The 21040-nt window shown below is 34.6% G+C and overlaps 1 protein-coding gene across 3 annotated transcripts in view; it reads right to left on the bottom strand.

Moving 5' to 3' along the window:
- Positions 1 to 21040, bottom strand: part of ATRNL1 (attractin like 1) — a 730944-nt gene that overhangs the window by 449718 nt on the left and 260186 nt on the right. For all 3 annotated transcript variants that reach the window (XM_046649411.1, XM_046649419.1, XM_046649424.1), the window contains exon 22: positions 12050 to 12144. In XM_046649411.1, the coding sequence (XP_046505367.1) occupies positions 12050 to 12144 (95 nt within the window). The remainder of the gene's footprint in view (positions 1 to 12049; positions 12145 to 21040) is intronic.

The raw sequence follows: 21040 nt of genomic DNA, 5'->3' as shown, positions 1-21040 counted from the left end.
AAAGAAGAAACATCTCTGGTAACAAATACTGATTTATGCCATCATAATGAACTAACCAGATCTGAAAACCAATTGTTGCTTCATATTCATTAAATCATATTCATGAGGCAATAAAATGAGTTAATGAAGAGTATGCATTGTTGGGTCAGATGATCTTGGGTTCAAGTCTTACTTCTTTGATACAAGTGCTGATTGATTTAGGGAAAGCTACTTTTTTCTCAAAAATCAGTTTCCTTATCTCTAAAATGGGGATATGATGACCTCCCTAAAGAATTTCTTGTGAACATTAAATAAGATAATTTCTCAAAAAACTTATCATGGTGTCAGGCCATAGTACTGATAACGGCAGTGTTGCTGACATTATTAGGTCTGATGACACAGGTCGTCTTGTTTTTTTTTCTCCTTCTTCATCTTCCTCTTCACCAGGGGACTCAGAAAGAAGGCATGCTTACCAACATCTGAGAAGGGGTTGATTTTTTATTATTAATGAAGTGATTCAAAAATAGTTGCTTTTTTATGAAAAACATGGTAGAAACAATGTACCCCTAAGAAAGCTTAAATCATTATTTTTACCTTGAAGTCACATCTTCATAATTGTGTGTACGTTAGTTTGGGTGGGAGAAATATGAGAATAACTGCTATCATTTCTAAAAAGGTCAAACAAAATTTCCAACTGATACAGAAAACTATAAAATTCTTCGTGAATTTTTAGTTCATCTTCTATCAATTCCAAGTTCAGGCATTACTGAAATTTATGGTACTATTACTAAAGCCCTATAAAATGCACTTAAGGCCAAGGAAAAAATGCTAGACTGAAAGAAGTGACACTGTGATTACCACAGTAAATGACAAAATTAGTCATTTAGAACATTGTTGGTTAGATGTGGATAAGTTCGGCAAGATCATGTTACACAGGAAACTACTCCAGAAATTGTTCACATGAAAGCACTGGCTAGAAGTGATGTATAGTGGATTAGAATTCAATCTATTGTCAAAATATAGGAAATGCATAAATAATTAAGGTACCTATTTTTCGTTATTTTTTATAGGATAAGTAGGAAGTGCTGACCAATAATCCATATTAATTTCAGAAATTGTTCCAAGTTGAATATCTCTTTAATTATAAATTACATTTATTTAAGAGTACATTATATACAGTGATGTTATAAGCATTCTTAGTGGCATCTCTCATGATAGTTTAGCATCCTTCAGTTTCAAAGAACACGTGCTTGGGCTCTTGGCTTCAATTGGACAAGATAATAGAAAGCAAAACTGAAAGCTGTGACATTTGGAAGCACTCAAGGACTTCTGGAAATTGAAGAAGGAGAGGAGAGTCAAGAGAGAAGCAAACTAGAATTATGGCTAAACTGGACCCATGTGTATGACACTATAGATAATACTGGGAAGGAATAGTATTCACATCCACATTTTGAGTCAGACATCTCACTTATATTAAATTTCTTATATCCTCAAAGAAATCCACAATTTGGAATTACTACTAAATATTCAAGAACCAATGGTAAACAATGAAATTCTGATGCATGCTACAAGATAGAAGAACTTGGAAACACTGGACTAAGTGATATAAGCCAGATACAAAAGGACAAATATTGTGTGATTACACATATGAAGTATGTAACATACACAAACTCATAGAGACAGAAAGTAGAATAAAGGTTACCAGGGGCTGGGAGGGCAGTGAGTGGAGGAATGGGGAGTTATTGCTTAATGGATACAGATTCTGTTTGGAATGATAAAAAATTTTGGTGATATATAGTGGTGATGGTTGCACAACATTGAAAATGCACTTAATGCCACCGAATTGTGCACTTAAAAATGGTTAAAATAATAAATTTTATTTTACGCATATTTTATTACAATAAAACAGAAGTCAATGGTGATTATAAGCACTTATAAAAACCTTCTTATCTCACTGGTAAATGTAATTTCTGACATATTATTAATATGTCTTTACAAAAACACACAACATCAGTGAAGAAAGGATTATACTTGAAAGAAATGTCTTTAAAAATCTTTATTTAGAATTTAAAAATTTAATTGTATTCCTAAGAATACAGGCATTCCTTAAAATCTAAAGAATAAGGAGTAACATAAAAAGAACTGTTCTATTTTGGGGGAGGGGAGATCCTATTTTATTGGAAAAGAAAAATTTAGGAAATTATATTATTCATTGGCAAGTCCAATAAAATACTTTATAGAGGAAAGAAGCTGGCAAATATCTGGAGATATTTTGAGTTTTCACCTAAGTCAAAAACTATTAAAATATGATACGAATTTAATAAGATGGATTAATATACAATAAGAATACAGTAATAGAGAGAGAGTGACATCAGCAACATGACAAAACAGGAAGTTCCAGCCCTCATCCCCCACAAGAACACTGATTTAACAACAATATAAGGACAAAAATACCTTTATAAGAGAACCAAAATCCAGTTAAGAAGTTGCAGTACCAAAGATGAATACAAAGCCAAGAATAGCCACGCTATAATGAGTAGGAAGAGCAATTTCACTTTACCCACATCAGCCCCCTCTCCAGGCCAGCACAGCTCAGCATCAGAGAGATCACCTTGTCCTACGACTTCTCCCTCAGGAGAAAGAGAGAGTGTAACATACATCCAACATCTTTGGCCTTTCATGTCACTGCCCAAAGGACCTGTTTCTGTCTTGCCTCTTTCAAACCACTGAGAGATCAAGCATAGTGTGGACATCTGACAGCAGCTAAGAACAAAAAATAAGTGGGTGGCTTACTGCAGCCAGCACGACTCAGAGAGATTGGAAGAAGGTGTACAACCCTGAGATTTCTCCTCCTGGAGGGAGGGAGAGAAGCGAAACATGCATTCAACATCCTGGATTTTTTGTGCACTGTCCAAAGGGAAAAGAGTGGGCAGCTCACTACAGCCAGCATGGCTCTGTGAGACTGAGAAAAGGCACACAACCTCTCCTCCCTGAGGAGGGAGAGGACAAGAATGTGCCTCTAACATCCTGGCCTTTCAGTGCACTACCCTAGGAAAAAGGGGTGGGGAGTTTACTGTGGCCAGCATAGCTCTGTGAGATTGAAAGAAAGCGTAAAACCCTGAGACTTCTCCCCCAGGAGGAAGGAAGAGGAGTGGAACATAATGATCTGTAGAAAAGACTTGAGAAGCTCCCAGTCTCTCTAGCTGGGCTGATTGGTGAAGGTCTTTTCGTGTTGAAGCCAATCCATAAAGAATGAGAGCAGTAGCTGTTTTTTTCAAATGCACAGACACCAATGCAAAGCTACAGGGAAATATGACACAGCCAAAGGAACAAATAAATCTCCATTAACTAACACTAAAGAAATGAAGCTCTATGCAGTCAGCTAGGTGGCATAGTGGTTAAGTTTGCATCAGTGGCCCAGGGTGTGCAGGTTGGCATCCTGGGTGCAGACCTAGGACTGCTCATCAAGCCACGCCATGGCAGCATCTCACACAAAATACAGGAAGATTAGCAAAGATGTTAACTCAGCAGCAATCTTCCTCAAGCAAAAAGAGAAATATTGGCAACAGATGTTAGCTCAGGGCCAATCTTCCTCACAGAAAAAAAAAGAGAGACAGAGAAAGAAATGGAGCTCTAGAATTGCCTGGCAAAAAATTCAAAATAATTGTATTAAAGGAGCTAAAAAGAAGTAATACAAGACCACAGAAAGAAAACTAAATGAAACCAAGAAAATGATAGGAACAAAAAGAAAATATCAACAAAGATAGAACCATAAAAAAAAGCCAAACAGAAATTCTGCAGCAGAAAAATACAATAACTCCACTGAAAAATTCAATATAGAGCTTGAACAACAGACTTGATCAAGCAGAAGAAAAAGATCAGCAACTCAAAGGCAAATAATTTGAAATTATCCAGTCAGAGGAGCAAAAAAAAAAAAAAATGGCAAAGACTGAAAGCCTGATGGACTTACAGGACATCATAAAGAAAACTAATATATGCATTATGCAGTCACAGAAGGAGAAGGGAGAGAGAAAGGGGCAGAAATCTTATTTAAGGAAATAATGGTGAAAAATGTCCCAAGTCTGAGGAGAGGAAGTGACATCTAGATTCATGAAGCTAAAAGGATCAAAAAGATAATGAATACAAAGACATCTATACCAAGACACACTATAATCAAATTGCTAAAAGTCAAAGACAGAGAATTTTGAAAGCAGCAAGAGAAAAGTGACTTGTCACATACAAGGGAGCTCCATAAGGCTGTGAGTGGATTTCTCAGCAGAAATTTTGCAGGCCAGAAAAGGCTGGAATGACATACTCAAAGTTTTGAAAGAAAAAATCTGCCAACCAAGAATACTATATCTAGTAAGACTGTCCTAACAAAATGGAGAGATGAACACTTTCCCAGAAAAACAGAAGCTGAGGGAGTTCATCACAACTAGACCTGCCTCACAAGAAATGTTAAATTTTTGTGACATCAATAACAATATGGGGGCGGGGGTGAGGTAGAAGTATACAATTTTTGTATGTGATTGAATTTAAGTTGTTATCAGCTTAAAATAGACTATTATAACTATAAGATGTTGTGTGTAAGCCTCATGATAACCACAAAGAAAATACATATAGAAGATACATAAAAGAAAAGAAGCAAGAAATCAAAGTATATCACTACAAAAAAATCAATGAAACACAAAGGAAGACAGCAAGAGAGGAAAAGGAAACAAAGAAACAATAAGACAAACAACAACAGTTAACAAAATGGCAATAGTAAGTCCTTCCCAATCAATAATTACTTTAAACATAAATGGATTAAACTCCCAATCAAAAGACATAGAGTAGACGATTGGATTAAAAAAGAATACCCAACAACATGCTGTCTAAAAGAGAGTCACTTTAGATTTAAAGACACACATAGACTAAAAGCAAAGGGGTGGGAAAAAGATATTCTATGCAAATGGTAAACAAAAGAGAGAAGGGGTAGCTACACTCATCTGAGACAAAATAAACTTTAAGTCTAAAACTTTAACATGAGACAAATAAGAACATTATATAGTGATAAAAGGATCAATTCATAAAGAAGATATAACAATTATAAATATATATGCACCCACTATGAAAGCACCTAAATATATAAAACAAAGACTGACACAACTGAAGGGAAAAACAGACAAGAATAGAAAATAGTAAGAAACTTCAATACCCTACTTTCAACAATGGATAGAACATTCAAAAAGGAAATCTATAAGGAAAAAGAGAATGTGAACAATACTACAAAACAAATGGACATAGATATATACACAACATTTCACCTAAGACCAGCAGAATACACATTCTGTTCATTTGTACATGGAACAGTCTCCAGAATATATCACATTAGGTCATAAAACAAGTCTTAACAAATTTAAGAGGATTGAAAACATATCAATTATCTTTTTTGACCACAATGGAATGAAATGAGAAATCAATAGCAGGAGGAAAATTAGAAAGTCTACAAATATGTGGAAATTAAATAACAAACTCCTAAACTAATGGGTCAAAAAGGAAATCACAAGGAAAATCAGAAAATATATTGAGACAAAATAAAATGAAAAAACAACATACCAAAACTTATGGGATTCAGCAAAAGCAGTTCAGAGAGACTTTATAGTGACAAATGCCTACATTAAAAATGAAGAGGGATCTCAAGTAAACAACCTCACTTTACACCTCAATGAACTAAAAAGAAGAACAAACTATGTCCAAATTTAGCAGAAAGAAGTAAATATTAACATTAGTGCAGAGGTAAATGAAAAAGAGAGTAGAAAAACAATAGAAAAAAATCAACAAACTAAGAGTTGATATTTGAAAAGTAAACAAAATTGACAAAACCTTTAGAAAGACTAAATAAGAAGAAAAGAGAGAAGACTCAAATCAGAAATGAAAGTGGAGACTTTACAATGGTTGACACAGAAAGAGAAAGAATCATAAGAGAGTACTATGAACAATTATATGCCAACAAACTAGATAACCTACAAGAAACTGATAAATTCCTAGAAACATACAACCTACCAAGACTGAATCATGAAGAAACAGAAAATATGAACAGATCAATAACGTGTGTAGAAGTTCAGTAATCAAAAACTTCCCAAACAAAGAAAAGCTCAGGGACAGATGACTTCATTGGTGAATTCTACCAGTGAAGAATGTTTAAAGAATTAATGCAATCTTTCCTTCCAAAAAACTGAAGAGGAGGGAATCCTTCCAAACTCATTTTATGAGGCCAGTAATACTCTGATACCAAATCCAGACAAAGACACTTCAAGGAAAGGAAACTATAGGTCCATAACCCTGTGAACATAGATGCAAAAATCCTCAACAAAATACAGCAAACTGAATTCAACAGAACATTAAAAGGACCATTCACCATGATAAAGTGGGATTTATTCCTGAGATGAAAGAATGGTTCAACATACACAAATCCATTAATGTGATATATCACATTAACAGAATGAAGGACAAAAATCATAATCATCTCAAGAGATGCAGGAAAAGTATTTGATAAAATTCATCACCTTTCATGATAAAAACTCTCAACAAATTAGGCACAGAGGAATGTACGTTAACATAATAAGAGTCGTATATGACAAGCCCACAGTGAACAATCACACCCAATGTAGAAAAATTGAAAGCTTTGCCTTTGTGACCAGGAACAAGACAAGGATGACAACTCTTAGCACTTCTATTAAACAAAGTATTGGAAGTCGCAGCCAAAGCAATTAGCAAGAGAAGGAAACAAAAGGAATCCAAATCATGAAAAAAGATGTAAAATAAACTCTATTTGCAGATGACATAATTTTATATGTAGAAATACCTAAAGACTCCACTGAAAAAAAAATTGTTAGAACTAATAAACAAATTCAGTAAAATTTCAGCATATAAAACCGACATGTAAAAATCAGTTTTGTTTCTATACATTAACAATGAACTATGCAAAAAGGAAATTGAGAAAACAATTTCATTTATAATACCATCAAAAAGAATGAATGACTTAGGAATAAACTTAACCAATGAGGTGAAATATCTGTACACTGAAAATTACAAAGCATCGATGAAAGAAATTAAAGAAGACACAAATAATGGAAAGACATCTTGTGTTTACAGATTGGAAAACTTACTATTGTTTAAATGTCCATATTACCCAAAGCAAGCTACAAATTCAATAGTATCCCATCAAAACACCAGTGAGGTTTTTTACAGAAATTTTAAAAAAACTATCTTAAAATTCATATGGAATCACAAAAGACCCCAAAAAGCCAAAACAGTCTTGAGAAAGAACAAAGCATCATACTTCCTGATTTCAAAATATATTACAAAGCTACAGTAATGAAAACATATGGCACTGACATAAAGACAGATATATAGACCAACATAATAAATGGAGAGCCCAGAGATAAACCCACACATACATGGTCAACTAATCTTTGAAAAGGGTGCCAAGAATACAAAACAGGGAAATAGTCTTTTCAACAAATGATGCTGGGAAAACTGGATATCCACATGAAAAGAATGAAACTGGACCCTTATTGTTTTAGTCTATTAGGGGAGCTATAACAAAAATACCATAGACTGGGTGGCTTATAAACAACAGAAATTTATTTTTCACACATCTTGAGGCTGAGAATTCCAAGATAAAGGTGCCGGAAAATTTGGGGTCTGATGAGGCCGACTTCCTGGTTCAAAGACAAGCCTCTCAGCTCTGTCTTCTCATAGTGCAAGGGAGTGAGGGAACTCTCTGGGTTCTCTTTTATGAGGGCACAAATCCCACTTATGAGGGCTCCACCCTCATGACCTAATCATCTCCCAAAGGCCCTCACCTCTAAATACATCACCTTGAGCTTTAGGATTTAACACATGAATTTGGGGGGGACACAAACATTCAGTCTATAGAACTTATCTTACATCATACACAAAAAACAACTCAAAGTCGATTAAAGACTTAAATATTAAACCTGAAAGTATAAAACTCCTGGAAGAAAATATAGGGAAATAGCTTCATGATATTTGTCTTGGCAAGGATTTCTTGGATATGACACTAAAAGCATAGGCAACAGAAGCAAATATAGGCAACTGGGACTATATCAAACTAAAAACCTTCTGCACAGCAAAGGAAACAACCAACAAAATCAAAAGGCAATCTATAGAATTGGAGGAAATATTTACAAACCTTACATCTGATGAGTTAATATCTAAAATATATAAGGAACCCCGATGACTCAATAGAAAAGAAATAAAACAAAACTAAACTAAATAACCCAATTTAAAAAAGGGAACAGGACTTAAATAGGCATTTTTCCAAAGAAGACATACAAATGGCCAACAGGTACATGAAAAGATGCTCAAGATTGCTAATAATCATGAAAATGCAAATTAAAACCACGATGAGATATCACCACACATCTGTTACGATGGCTATTATCAAAAAAACAATAGATAACAAGCGTTGGAGAGCAGATGGAGAAATTGAAACCCTTGTACATTATTAATGGGAATGTAAAATGGTGCAGCCATTACGGAAAACAGTATAGAAGTTCCTCAAAAGGTTAAAAATAGAACTACCATATTACCAAGTAGTCCCACTTTTGAGTATATATCCAAAAGAATTAAAATCAGGATCTTGAAGAGGCAGCTACAGTCCCATGTTCATTGCAGCATTATTCACAATAACCAAGATAAGAAAACAACCTAAATATCCATCAGTGGATGAACAGATTAAGAAAATGTGTAAGCTCCTTGACGTAGGTCTTAGACATGATTTTTTGGATTTGATACCAAAAGCAAAGGCAACAAAAGCAAAAATAAACAAGTGCGACTATATCAAACTAAAAAGCTTCTGCACAGGAAAGGAAACCATCAATAAAATGAAAATCAACCTACTGAATGGGAGGAAATATTTGCAAATCATATATCTGATAAGGGATTAATATGCAAAATATATCAAGAATGCATACAGCTGAATAGCGAAAAAAGAAAAAAAATCCAATTAAAATATGGGCAAGGGGCCAGCCCGGTGGTGCAATGGTTAAGTTCCCACTTTCTGCTTCGGCGGCCTGGGGTTTGCGCGTTCGGATCCCGGATACGGATATGGCACCGTTCAGCAAGCCATGCTGTGGCAGGAGTCCCACATATAAAGTAGAGGAAGATGGGTATGGATGTTAGCTCAGGGCCAGTCTTCCTCACCAAAAAGAGGAGGATTGGCAGTAGTTAGCTCAGGGCTAATCTTCCTCAAAAAAAAAGGGCAAAGGGGCCTCCCTGGTGGCACAGTGGTTAAGTTCGCAAATTCCACTTCAGCAGCCCAGGGTTGGCCGGTTCAGATCCCGGGTGCGGATACGGCACCACTTGGCAAGCCATACTGTGGCAGGCATCCCATACTTAAGTAGAGGAAGATGGGCATGGATATTAGCTCAGGGCCAGTCTCTCTCAGCAAAAAGCGGAGGATTGGTGGCAGATGTGAGCTCAGGGCTAATCTTCCTAAAACAAACAAACAAACAAAACGAAACAAAAAAATGGGCAGAGAATCTGTACAAAAATTTTTCCAATGATGACATACAGATGTCCAACAAGTACAACAAAAGGTGCTCAACATGACTATCACCAAGGAAACGCAAATCAAAACCACAATGAGATATCACCTCACATCTGTTAGAATGGCTACTATCAAAAAGACGAGAAATAACAAGTTTTGGAAAAAAGGGGACCCTTGTGCCCTGTTGGTGGGAATGTAAATTAGCACAGCCACTGGGAAAACAGTACAGACGGTGCTCAAAAAGATAAAAATAGAACTACTGTATGATCCAGGATTCCACTGCTGGCTATTCATCTGAAGAAAACAAAAACACTAACTTGGAAAGATAGATACACCCCCATGTTCACTGCAGCATTCTTTACAGTAGCCAAGATATGAAAGTAACCTCAGTGTTCATCAATGGATGAATGGATAAAGAAATTGTAATATATAGATACAATGGAATAGTACTCAACCATAAAAAAGAAAAAAGCTTGCCATTTGCAACAACATGGATGGACCTTGAGGGCATTATGCTAAGTGAACTAAGTGCAAAAGAGAAAGACAAATACCGTATGATCTCACTTATATGTGGAATCTAAAACAAACAAATAAACTTTGAGAACATGGATACCAGTGCCTTCCAGAGGTGCTGGGTGGGTAGGCAAAACGGGTGAAGGGGGTTAAAAAGTACGAACTTCCAGCTATAAAATAAATAAGTCATGAGGATGTAACTTACAGCATGGTGATTATAGTTAATAACACCACACTGCATATTTGAAAGCTGCTATGAGAGTAAATCTTAAAGATCTCATCACAAGAAAAAAAGCCTTTGTAACTTTGTATGGTGATGGAAGTTAACTAGACATATCGTGGCGACTGCTTCACAATACATACAAATATCAAATTACTGTATTGTATAGCTGAAACTATTATAATGTAATATGTCAAGCATATCTTAATTTAAAAAAAGGAAACATGGTACACATATGATGGAATATTATTTAGCCTTAAAAAAGGAGTAAATCCTCACACAGGCAACAACGTAGATGACCTGGAGGACATTGTGCTAAGTGAAACAAGCCAGTCACAAAGGACGAATACTGCATGATTCTGTTTATACGACATATCTAAAATCATCAAACTCACAGAAGCAGAGAGTAGAATGGCTGCCAGGGGCTGGAAGGAAGGGAAAATTTTGAGTTGTTGTTCAACGGATATAAAGTCTCAGTTATGCAAGAGGAGCAATTTCTAGAGATTGCTCTAAAACATAGTATCAATAGTACTCCTAAAAATTCAAGAGAGTAGATCTCATGTTAGTATTCTATCAACAATAAACAAAAAAGAATAATTCAAATATTTCACATAACACTTTCATTTTGAAAGAGTTATTTTCAGTTGCGAAAGAAACTAAAATTCCATCCAAGTAAACTCTATGGTTGATATTTGCATTTCCTGGACTTTTTAACTTTATAAAGTCTCCGATGGATAGCAGCATATGTGTATTATTTCTAAACAAACTTAGAGCCGTTTCCTGAACTGATGGTTTGGTATTAAAACTCACAATTAATCTTCCATACATTTAAACTTCATAAACTTGTAAAATTATGTCAGTGATGCACTAAGTTGCATAAAGAAGCTAGCATTCCATTATGCTAAGTGAGCTAAGTCAGATAGAGAAAGACAAATACTACACGATATTATTTATATGTGGAATCTAAAAGAGCCAAACTCAAAAAAACAGAGAGTAGAATGGTGTTTACCAGGGGCTGGGAGGTGGGGGGAACCGGGGAGATGTTGTGTAAGGGTACAAAATTGCAACCAGTAGGTAAGTCTTAGAGATCGAAAGCACAGCATAGTAATTATAGACAACAATAGTGTATTATCAACTTCATAGTTGCTAAGATAGTAGATTTTAACTATTCCCATCACAAAAAAGAAATGATAATATCTGCTCTGATAGAGGTGTTAGCTAATGTTACAGTGGCAATCATATTGCAATATACAAATGTATCAAATCAGCACATTGCATACTTTAAACTTATACAATGTAATGGGTCAATTATATCTCAATAAAAATAATTTTTAAAAAGCCAGGATTCCTATAACTCAGATAAACCAGTGGATTTAGAAAAAAAACAATCAAAACCTATTACTACATAATGGTATATAAGAAAAAGAAAATATACTTAATATTAGTGTGTTTTGAATTTATGGGTTTTATTTTCAAATAAGACTACCCATAATTTGAGAGCATAAGTATAGGTACACCATCATAAGACTGAAAAAATAATAAAAGTAACGTACAATTAAAAATATGGGACTGTTTGTAAAACCTGAAATATCAAACTCACAAATTGTCTGAATCACAAGGATATGTAAGTTTTATGAAAAGAAAAATTTACAGGATTAGTCTTTTTACAAAACCCCTACAGTGTGATAATTATGAGAAGAGACAAAATTACAAGGAAAGATGATGAAAAAGTTGCATCCCTTGCTATTAATGTATTATTAAAGTCGAATGATCCTCACCTGTTCAGGATTTGCTATGAAGTTTATGGCAGTATGGTGACGATCGTCTTCCTGTAACAAGCTGAAGGTAAACTGGTAGTCAATCAAAAGGCTGTCTGTAGGGGAAAAAAAACACAATCCTGATATGTACTTTTAAAAACTGTTTAATAAACAAAAGTTAGGTGAAAACATGTTGCACATCAGTATTGAAAATGATTATGATTAATTATTAGTGGCCTGTCCAAGACTGTCAAAATATAAACCTTTGTCATTAAGCAACAAAAAACAAACTATAGTTATGGAAGAAGTCCTAATTCTTTAAAAATTACATTCATTACTTCTGTTGTCATTATAAAAATTCTACAAAGGCTGTAGACATTCTTGAAACTACAGAAAAGTAAAAAAATTAAATAAAAGTCATCCATAATCTTACAACTAGAGAAAAATAAAGGTAACATTTTGGTGCATTTTATGCCAGCTAAAATTTTGTAGATAGAAGGATACACAGGCAGACATTTTGGTATCCTACTTTCATGAGATCAAAACTCTTCGCAAACGTAAATTTTAATAGCTAAATAATATTTCATCAGATGTTATAATGCATTTACTTGGTCCTTTATTATTGTGGTAATTTTTACTTCTGGCAATTTTAAAATGACTCTGTCATACACAGCATTCTAAAGAAGTAATTTCGTGAACAATTGATAAAAAGAATTTAGGGGTAAACAACTTTTAATTTTGTCCATGTATAATGCTGAAACCGAGGTGAAACATTTGAACGTGGTAGGTCATGAGAAACTTCACAGGTTATACACGAGTGAAGTAATATGCATAATGTTAAACTGCCACCCTTATAAAAAATAGATCAAATTATTTTAAATAGAAATGACTTCTATTTTTTGGATACATATCTTTCATGTTATGCCCTCAGCCACTAAACACTATTAAAATAAAAACAGGAATAATATCATTGGATTTATTGTTAAAATTATCAAGGAATTATTCTTTATGTTCATAAATTATTCTTTATAGTTCATAAGATCCACCCTATATATTTCCTGTATAATTTAGTGTAAGGCAACATTTACTCTTTCTAAGAATTTATAGGCATCCTTACACATGATAATGAGAATTACTCAATGGGCCATATTTCCGATTTTCACCTGACTGTCAAAAAATGCAGAGGCAAACTCAATGGGCCAGTGTTGTTCTAGGCACTGAAGATACAACAATAAAAGATAAAACTTTCTGTCCTCATGCAACTTATATTCTTTTGGATGGACATTGGAAATTAACAAATAATTCAAGTCTATAATATAACAGATGACAGAAAGTGTTTGGAGAACAGTAACCAGTGAAGAGGACAGAAGTTGCTGTTGGGGTAGGAGTATGCTTGCAATTTCGAGAAGGAACATTTACAGATAAACAATAGTAAGAGAATAAACCATGGAGTTTACTAGAGAAAATGTAATCCAGGCAGAGGAAACAAGTACAAAAGCCTCAAAGAAAGGACAAGCCTTAACTGTGATTCTTGTAAAGAGCTTGTGGCAAGAATGCAGGCAAGAGGTGAGGGTGGCATGGGTAATAGCAGTGGAGGTCATGAGAAGGGGTCAGACACATGGAAGGTATTTGGAAGGTACAACAAACAGAATGAGCTGAATAAAAAGATGTAGCATTTGAAAGAAAGAAAGAAAAAGGTTTTTTTTGACCCGAGACCAAGCTAAATGTCAGCATTAACTGAGATGGGTAAGAAGAATAGGTTTTATTTGTTGGGAGTTGGAGGAATAATTGGAAGCTTAGTTTTAAAGATGTTAAGTTTGAGCTACTTATTGAATATCCAAGTGATATGTTGAGCTGAGCTCAGGAGCATGTCTAGTAGATAACAATTTGGAAATTATCAGCATTTTAGATGGGATTTAAAGCCGTGAAGCTGGAAATCACCAGCTGTAGATAGAGAAGAGGTCCCAGAGATGAGCCCTGAGGCACACCAAAGTTAAATAAACAGATCCTCAGGAAAAGCCAACGAAGGAGACTGAGAGGGCACTCTGTGAGATAGGAATAAAACCAGAATTTACTGTCATGGGAGCCAAGGAAATATAATGTTTAAAAAAGAGAGTAGTGATCACCATGGTCAACAGCAGCTGACAGGGCTTCAGAAGTAGGGCTGCAATGCTGAGGAAAGGTAACATTCAGAATGAAGGACAAATAACACTGAGGAAAACAAAATACTTCAAAGCTATTTTCAAGAATTTGCATAATTATCTTTATTTTTTCTAGCTTGAAACTAAGCATTAAGAAGCCAAAAGTAGATGGCCTTTAGGAGGTAAGGACTGGGTGATTGGGACACATGAGCAGCTCTGGGCAGAGGGTGCAGCACCCCAGGCCTGCGGACAAGCGTCAGCCTGTATGGACTCCAGCCCTCTGCCAAAATCATGTCCCACCAGATTCTTGGCCAGGCATTCAAGCTTGATTTCTTCATTCTTGTTTATTAGAATTGGAAGTACACAATCAGCACAATGTATGTTGTGTATGGTAATGATCAATCCTAAAGTCAGTTGTGCTAAAAAAATAAGCATGAATCCTGGAACAAAATTAACAGGAGTATTACTCAATTCAAGTGACTAATAAGAGTACCACTCAGTGAGTGTGAATTATTACAAATTGAAGAAAGCTTAGACTTCTACCTGAACGTTTCCTTTTTAAAAAGCTGCATAGAATTAAAGTCTTTCAGAAGCCAAGTGCACAATTTTCCACTTAATCAGGAGATGATATATTTCTCCCCCAAATTTTAAATATGATGTTTGTGTGTTTTTAGGGGAGGTTGTGAATGAATAATTACCTGGCACTTAAAACATGTACCTTAATGCCGAAATTTACTCTGAACTTCACAGCTAAGTAGGGTACAGGACACAAAACATTAAAATTTAAAATAGGTCTCAAGTTGGTGCAAACATACATAATTTGAAAATAAGTTTTTGTACTGCATTAATGAGCCACTTTATTATGGTATAAAAAAGGACGTCATGTTTGACTATGAATCAACTCAAATAATTTATCACGTTATTGATAAATACAGAGAAATGACAAGCAGCAAGAGGACTGAGTGTGATGATCAAGAGAGGTGAGAGAGCATCCTTTTAAATTGGGAGAAACAGCATGTTTTTATACTGATTGGCATAAATGAAAATTTAGTAGAAAAGGAAAAGTTGATGAGACAGGAGAGAGAGGAGAAGTTTTAGAACAACATCCTTGGGTTGGTAAAAGGCGACACCTCAGAACTCGAGGGATGACCCAGTGGTGAGTTCCACAGGTTTGCGGGGCTTTTGTTTGTTTTTGCTTCCTATATATCACCACCTGGGTGCTAGAGCAGCTGAAATCTGGAAGTGCCAAGAAAACTTACACCAAAAAAAAAGCCCTAAGAAAATCCTGCTGCTGAGACTGCAGGATGGAGCCCTTTAAACCATCTCCATCCTGCACTCAGGCAAGCAGAGGGGGAGCCTGAGTTGCTGCAGGAAATACAGCAAAGTGCCAAGCTTTATTAAAACTCAGTCATAGGTACACAATTTTTAAATTATATTACATAGACTATGAAAGTATGTATACTATATATGTGAAAATATATATATTATACTTTCCAGCATATTTTAAATTTTCATAATTAAAAAATAAGTTGTATTCTGCATGCATATTAATGACTAGAAATAATTATGAGAAAACTTTGTGAATAGAAAAAAAAAAGCCAAAGAGATATATTTGAAAGCTTGAAGAAACCATAAACACCATACAAATCAATCCTCTGATTTCATAGACTGAGCCCTAAAGGTTGAAACAATCATAAATGATATAGCTAGTTCTTAAATATTTTGGCAAACAATCAGCAAACTATCTCTGGTAATTCCAGGAAAATTAGAAGTTGGCAATTAATTTCCCAATTGCATCTAAAAATTAAGTCTATAAATATAGGTAAAGTGGCTATAAAGAAGAGCCACTCTTCTTTACACCTCTCTCACTTTTTGAATGAACTTGGTAGATCTGAAGATGAATATGAGCCTCTTCATACTTCTGGCTCCATATTCTAATTACATAGATGAAAAAAAATCAAGAAAACAAAGAGAAAGAAAAATTTGAGGGGCCAGCCTCGAGGCCGAGTGGTTAAGTTCGCATGCTCTCCTTTGGCAGCCCAGGCTTTCACCAGTTCGGATCCTGGGTGCCGACATGGCACCACTCATCATGCCACACTGAGGCGGCGTCCCACATAGCAGAACAAGAAGGACCTACAATATACAACTATGTACTGGGTGTCTTTGGAGAGAAAGAAAAAGAAGAAATAAAAGAAGATTGGCAACAGATGTCAGCTCAGGTGCCAATCTTAAAGAAAAAAGAAAAACTTGACATCTTTTGTTTTGTTAAGTTAGACTTGCACAGTGAGAAGAGGAAAAAGAAATATAATTTTGTCAACAATAGAGTAAACATATATAATTATTTATATGAGTAAAGTGTTTAGTCATTTAAAGTATCTATGTTTAGTATTTTTAGTATTTAAAATATCTATGTGCATCAAAGGAAAAAGAAAATCTAAAAAACCTCACAAAATTAAAGATGAAAGATGAGATAACACTGAAGACTACAATAAAAAGAGAAGTAAATGAGTTAAAACTGTAAAAAACAAAACAGAAACAAAAAAGTAATGATACAATGACAAAAGTAAACAGAATTAGAAAATAAAATAATTAAAACAACATAAGACTGAATCAGTGCTATATGGGTCATACCTGAAAAAGCCTCCCAGAATAGAACAGAGATGAAAATTACTCAAGAAGAATAACAGACACAGAAATTTTCAATATATGCATGAGTAATACTGTTAAAGCAGACAACATAACAAATTGAAAAGAAGAACATATATGTTAAACATGTGATGGAAAAAAATCTGTTGAAGACTAAAACCTAAATATTGAGAGGAAATGACCCATATAAAAGAAAAAAAGAATTTAGCATCATTCATAATAACCCCAAAGTAAAAACAACCCAAATGTCCATTAACTGGTGAATAGTAAATAAAACATGATATATCCATACAATGGAATATTATTTGGTCATAAAGAGGAATGAAGTACCGATACCTGCTATAACATGGATGAACCGATGAACCTTGAAAACATTATCAAAAATAAAAGAAGCCAGTCACAAAAGATCATATATTCCATGACATGATTTATTTGCTATGTCAGAGTAGACGAATCCATAAGACAGGAAGAAGGTTGCCAGGGGCTGGGGAAAGGGAGAATGAGGAGTGACTGCTAATATGAAAATGGTCGAAATTAGATAGTGGTGATAGTAGCACAACCTTGTGAATATACCAAAAATCATTTAATTGCACACTCTAAAAGGGTGAGACTTTTGGTATATGAATTATAGCTCAATACAGCTGCTATTAAAAAAATATTATAGACATGCAGGCACATCCAAGTGGGCATATCCACACATGCACACACACACACACACACACACATTCACACATACAAATGAGTTATTTACAAAGAAAGATTAGGCAAGATGTCAAGTGTTCTTAAGTAACAATATACGTCAAAAGACAGGAGACTGGAGTACTATTTTTGAATATGTATGCTCAGCCATACTTTCTACATACAAAAACAACATAATGGTAATTTCTGGTAAGCAAATGTCCTAAAGTACATGACCTACATACTCATCATGAAAAAAATTATTCATATACATACTACAACTAAGAGACAAACACAAATATGAAAATCGCACAGCAAAAAGGTCTGAGGTGAATAGATGATGACAGATTCAAAGTTAAAATAAGAGAAAACAGCTATCTTTTAATGTTTAAAATAAGATTGTTTACCAAAAAAGATAAAACAAGTAAAAAGCTACTAAAATAATAAATGATTTCAGTATGTGGCCAGATATAAAAATATGAACACCTACAGCTCTTATGTGGATCTATTTTATTACATTGGTGATTACGCCTCTCCACCAAAAAAACCCACACTGCCTTAATTACTGTAACTACATCATTAGCCCTAATATCTGAGATCTCCAAACTCCTTTCAATGCATACCCTTGGCTTATAATAAAGCTGCCTGGAGAGTACAGAGTGTTTGAGTCCTATAAGTCTTTTCAGAAGTGAGATACAAGATAATTAATGCATAATTAAAGTACATGTGGAAATTGAAATTAAGAATGATGTCAAGAGAGATAATAAGAGAAAGATGATGAGGCAGGTGAAAAAGTATTAAATGGAGAAAATATTAAATGGAGTGCACAGGATTTCAGTGAAATATTGCTTCAAAGGAGATGAAATTTTTGAACGGGTAAAGAAAAGCAATTATTTGTCAGTGTCAAAGGGAGCAAGGCAGATAGTATCCCCACGTCTAGATTCTAAGGTATCAACATTGGAAAAGAAAAAACAGTCAATTCTTCCCTTAGAGGACAGCCAGTTTTCAGGATACAAGAAGTTTGAGTTAAAGCAAAATAGTAGAGTTCCAAAAAAAGAACAAGAATATACTTGGTGATTTAATTTAAAAAATAATAATAACTTTAAAAAAAAAAGAAAAAACACTCCAAAACCAATGAGCATCCTTAGCTCCCAGATTTTTATTTCTAAGTACCATTCTCCAACATAAGGAACCACAGGTTCTTGGGGAAAAGGTTGATTCCAGGGCAAGGTCAGGAAAAGTACAAGATGAGTCTAAAATATCTTGCAGTGCCAGAAAATAAGAAAGTACTCAGCAAATTATGGAGTCACACCAAAAAGACACAGAAGCCAATTTAAGGGGGTTACCATAGCCAAATCTAGAGCAATTTCAGCTATAAAATAAATAATGATAGCAATTTATTATAAGCCATAAAATAAAAAATATATCCATGGGTGCTTACTCATGTAAGCAAATAATTGAATAAACAAATAAATGATGGAGAAGGGACAGCTCTTCCTTATAGTTAATAAACGTAGAAGAAATTATGAAATAGAAAATCACCACTTGGCAAGTACATTAATAATAATTCTGGTAAGAACAATCAATGTATGATAAAGACAGTGGGTAATAATATGATGAAAAATAGGATATAGGCATTATCTCAAATAATTTCCCCATAATATACTCACTAAATACAAAAATAAACAGTAACTTCACATTGTAGAAACTGGTAGACACCACATATTAACAAGTGATTGAAGATAACAGCACCAGTAATGGGACAAATTGATATCATATGCTTCTCAACAGGATACACTGAGAGACACACATCACTTCTGTGGTATCCTTACTAAAAATGCCTAACCTGAACATAATCATGAAGAAACACTAGACAAATCCAAATTGAGGGATATGCTATAAAATAACTGTCCGACACTTTTCAAGGGTCAAGGTCATAAAAAAAATTGCAAATTTTTTGTTAAGTCTGAAATTATTTCACATTGAAAATGTTGAAAGAACTTTTTAAAAAGCTGCCTATATGTCCTCAAGTTTCACCCATGGCGTATGCTGCAGGATTTCCATTCATCCATTAGTGGACATTTAAGCTGTTTCCACAATCTTGGGTATTTTGAACAATGCTACAGTGAACACTGGAGTGCTATTATCTCTTCCAGATCCTTACTTCAATTCTTTTAAATGAATTTCCAGAAATGGTATTGCTGGAGCTAAGTGAAATAAAGAGAAGGACAATACAGAAGGACAAATACTGGATGATTCTACTTATACGAGGTATCTAAAATAGTAAAACTCATAGAATCAGAGAAAAGCATGGTGGCTGCTGGGTGCTGAGAGGAAGGGGAGAAGGGAGTTGCTAACCAACCGATATGAAGTCTCAGTTACACAAGATAATAAGTTCTAGCGATCTGCTGTCCAACATTGTTTCTATAGTTACCAATTCTGTATTGTACATTTAAAATTTTGTTAAGAGGGTAGTTTTCATGTTAAAAATAAAACAAAATAAGATAAATTTTAATTTAATTTTAAAAACCGCCAATATGGAATAAAATAAAATTATCTTAAAACCATTGTACGCTGATAGAAGAGAACAGATAATGACACACATAAAGATATTAAGAATAAATTAAAGAAGAGTAATTTTACATTTTAAAGAACAGAAATATTTCCTTTGTGACATCATGTTTGGAGAAGATACAAATACACAAAAAGTGCATATTAGTTTCTTACTGCTGCTGTAACAGATTACCACAAACTCAGCGGTTTAAAACAACATGAATTTATTCTCTTACAGTTCTGGAAGTCTGAAGTCCAAATTAGTTTTACAATGTAAAACCAAGGTGTTAGGGATGGTCCATTCTGGGGGCATTCAAAGAGAATCCATTTCCTTGCGTTTTCCAGCTTCTAAAGACTTCTCACCCCTGGCCTGATGGTCCCTTCTTCCTATCTCTCCAACATCTTGCTTCCATCACCACATCTCCCACTACTGTAGTCAAATCTCCCTCTATCCTCCTTTCATAAAAACACTGGTGATGACATTGGGTCCACCAGGATGATCTTCCTATCTCAAGATCCTGAACTTAATCATATCTGTAAATTCCCCTTTGCCATTTAAGGTAATACATCAAAAGTTTCAGGGACCAGGATGTGGACATCTTTTGGGGGAACGGACATTCTTCAGCCTACCACAGTGTCAGTACATAGATAAAACACTGGGAAAATATCCAACACAATGTTAGCAACAATTGTCTCTGAGTAGAGGAATTACTGCGGATTTTAATTTGCCTTTTTGTCTATCTCTTTTCGGGAATGAATATGCATTACTTCCATAATTGGGTCAAAAAAGGGGAAACTTTTTAAAGGGAATGTTCAGAGAACTTTTCCCTTTGATTCTTGATCTTTAACCTGTTTTTCACATGATTTACACTTACATGTTAAGTAAAGATTTATATGGTTATATATCTTTCCAAAATTGGCATATCTCATAATTCCTAATTCACTTACTTCTTAGGTATAAAAACATGTAAGATAATTCGTCTCTCTTCCTAGT

This window comes from Equus quagga, chromosome 2 (assembly GCF_021613505.1).
Source record: "Equus quagga isolate Etosha38 chromosome 2, UCLA_HA_Equagga_1.0, whole genome shotgun sequence".
Classification (NCBI taxonomy): Eukaryota; Metazoa; Chordata; class Mammalia; order Perissodactyla; family Equidae; genus Equus; species Equus quagga.
This window is presented reverse-complemented; position numbering and strand designations above follow the sequence as displayed.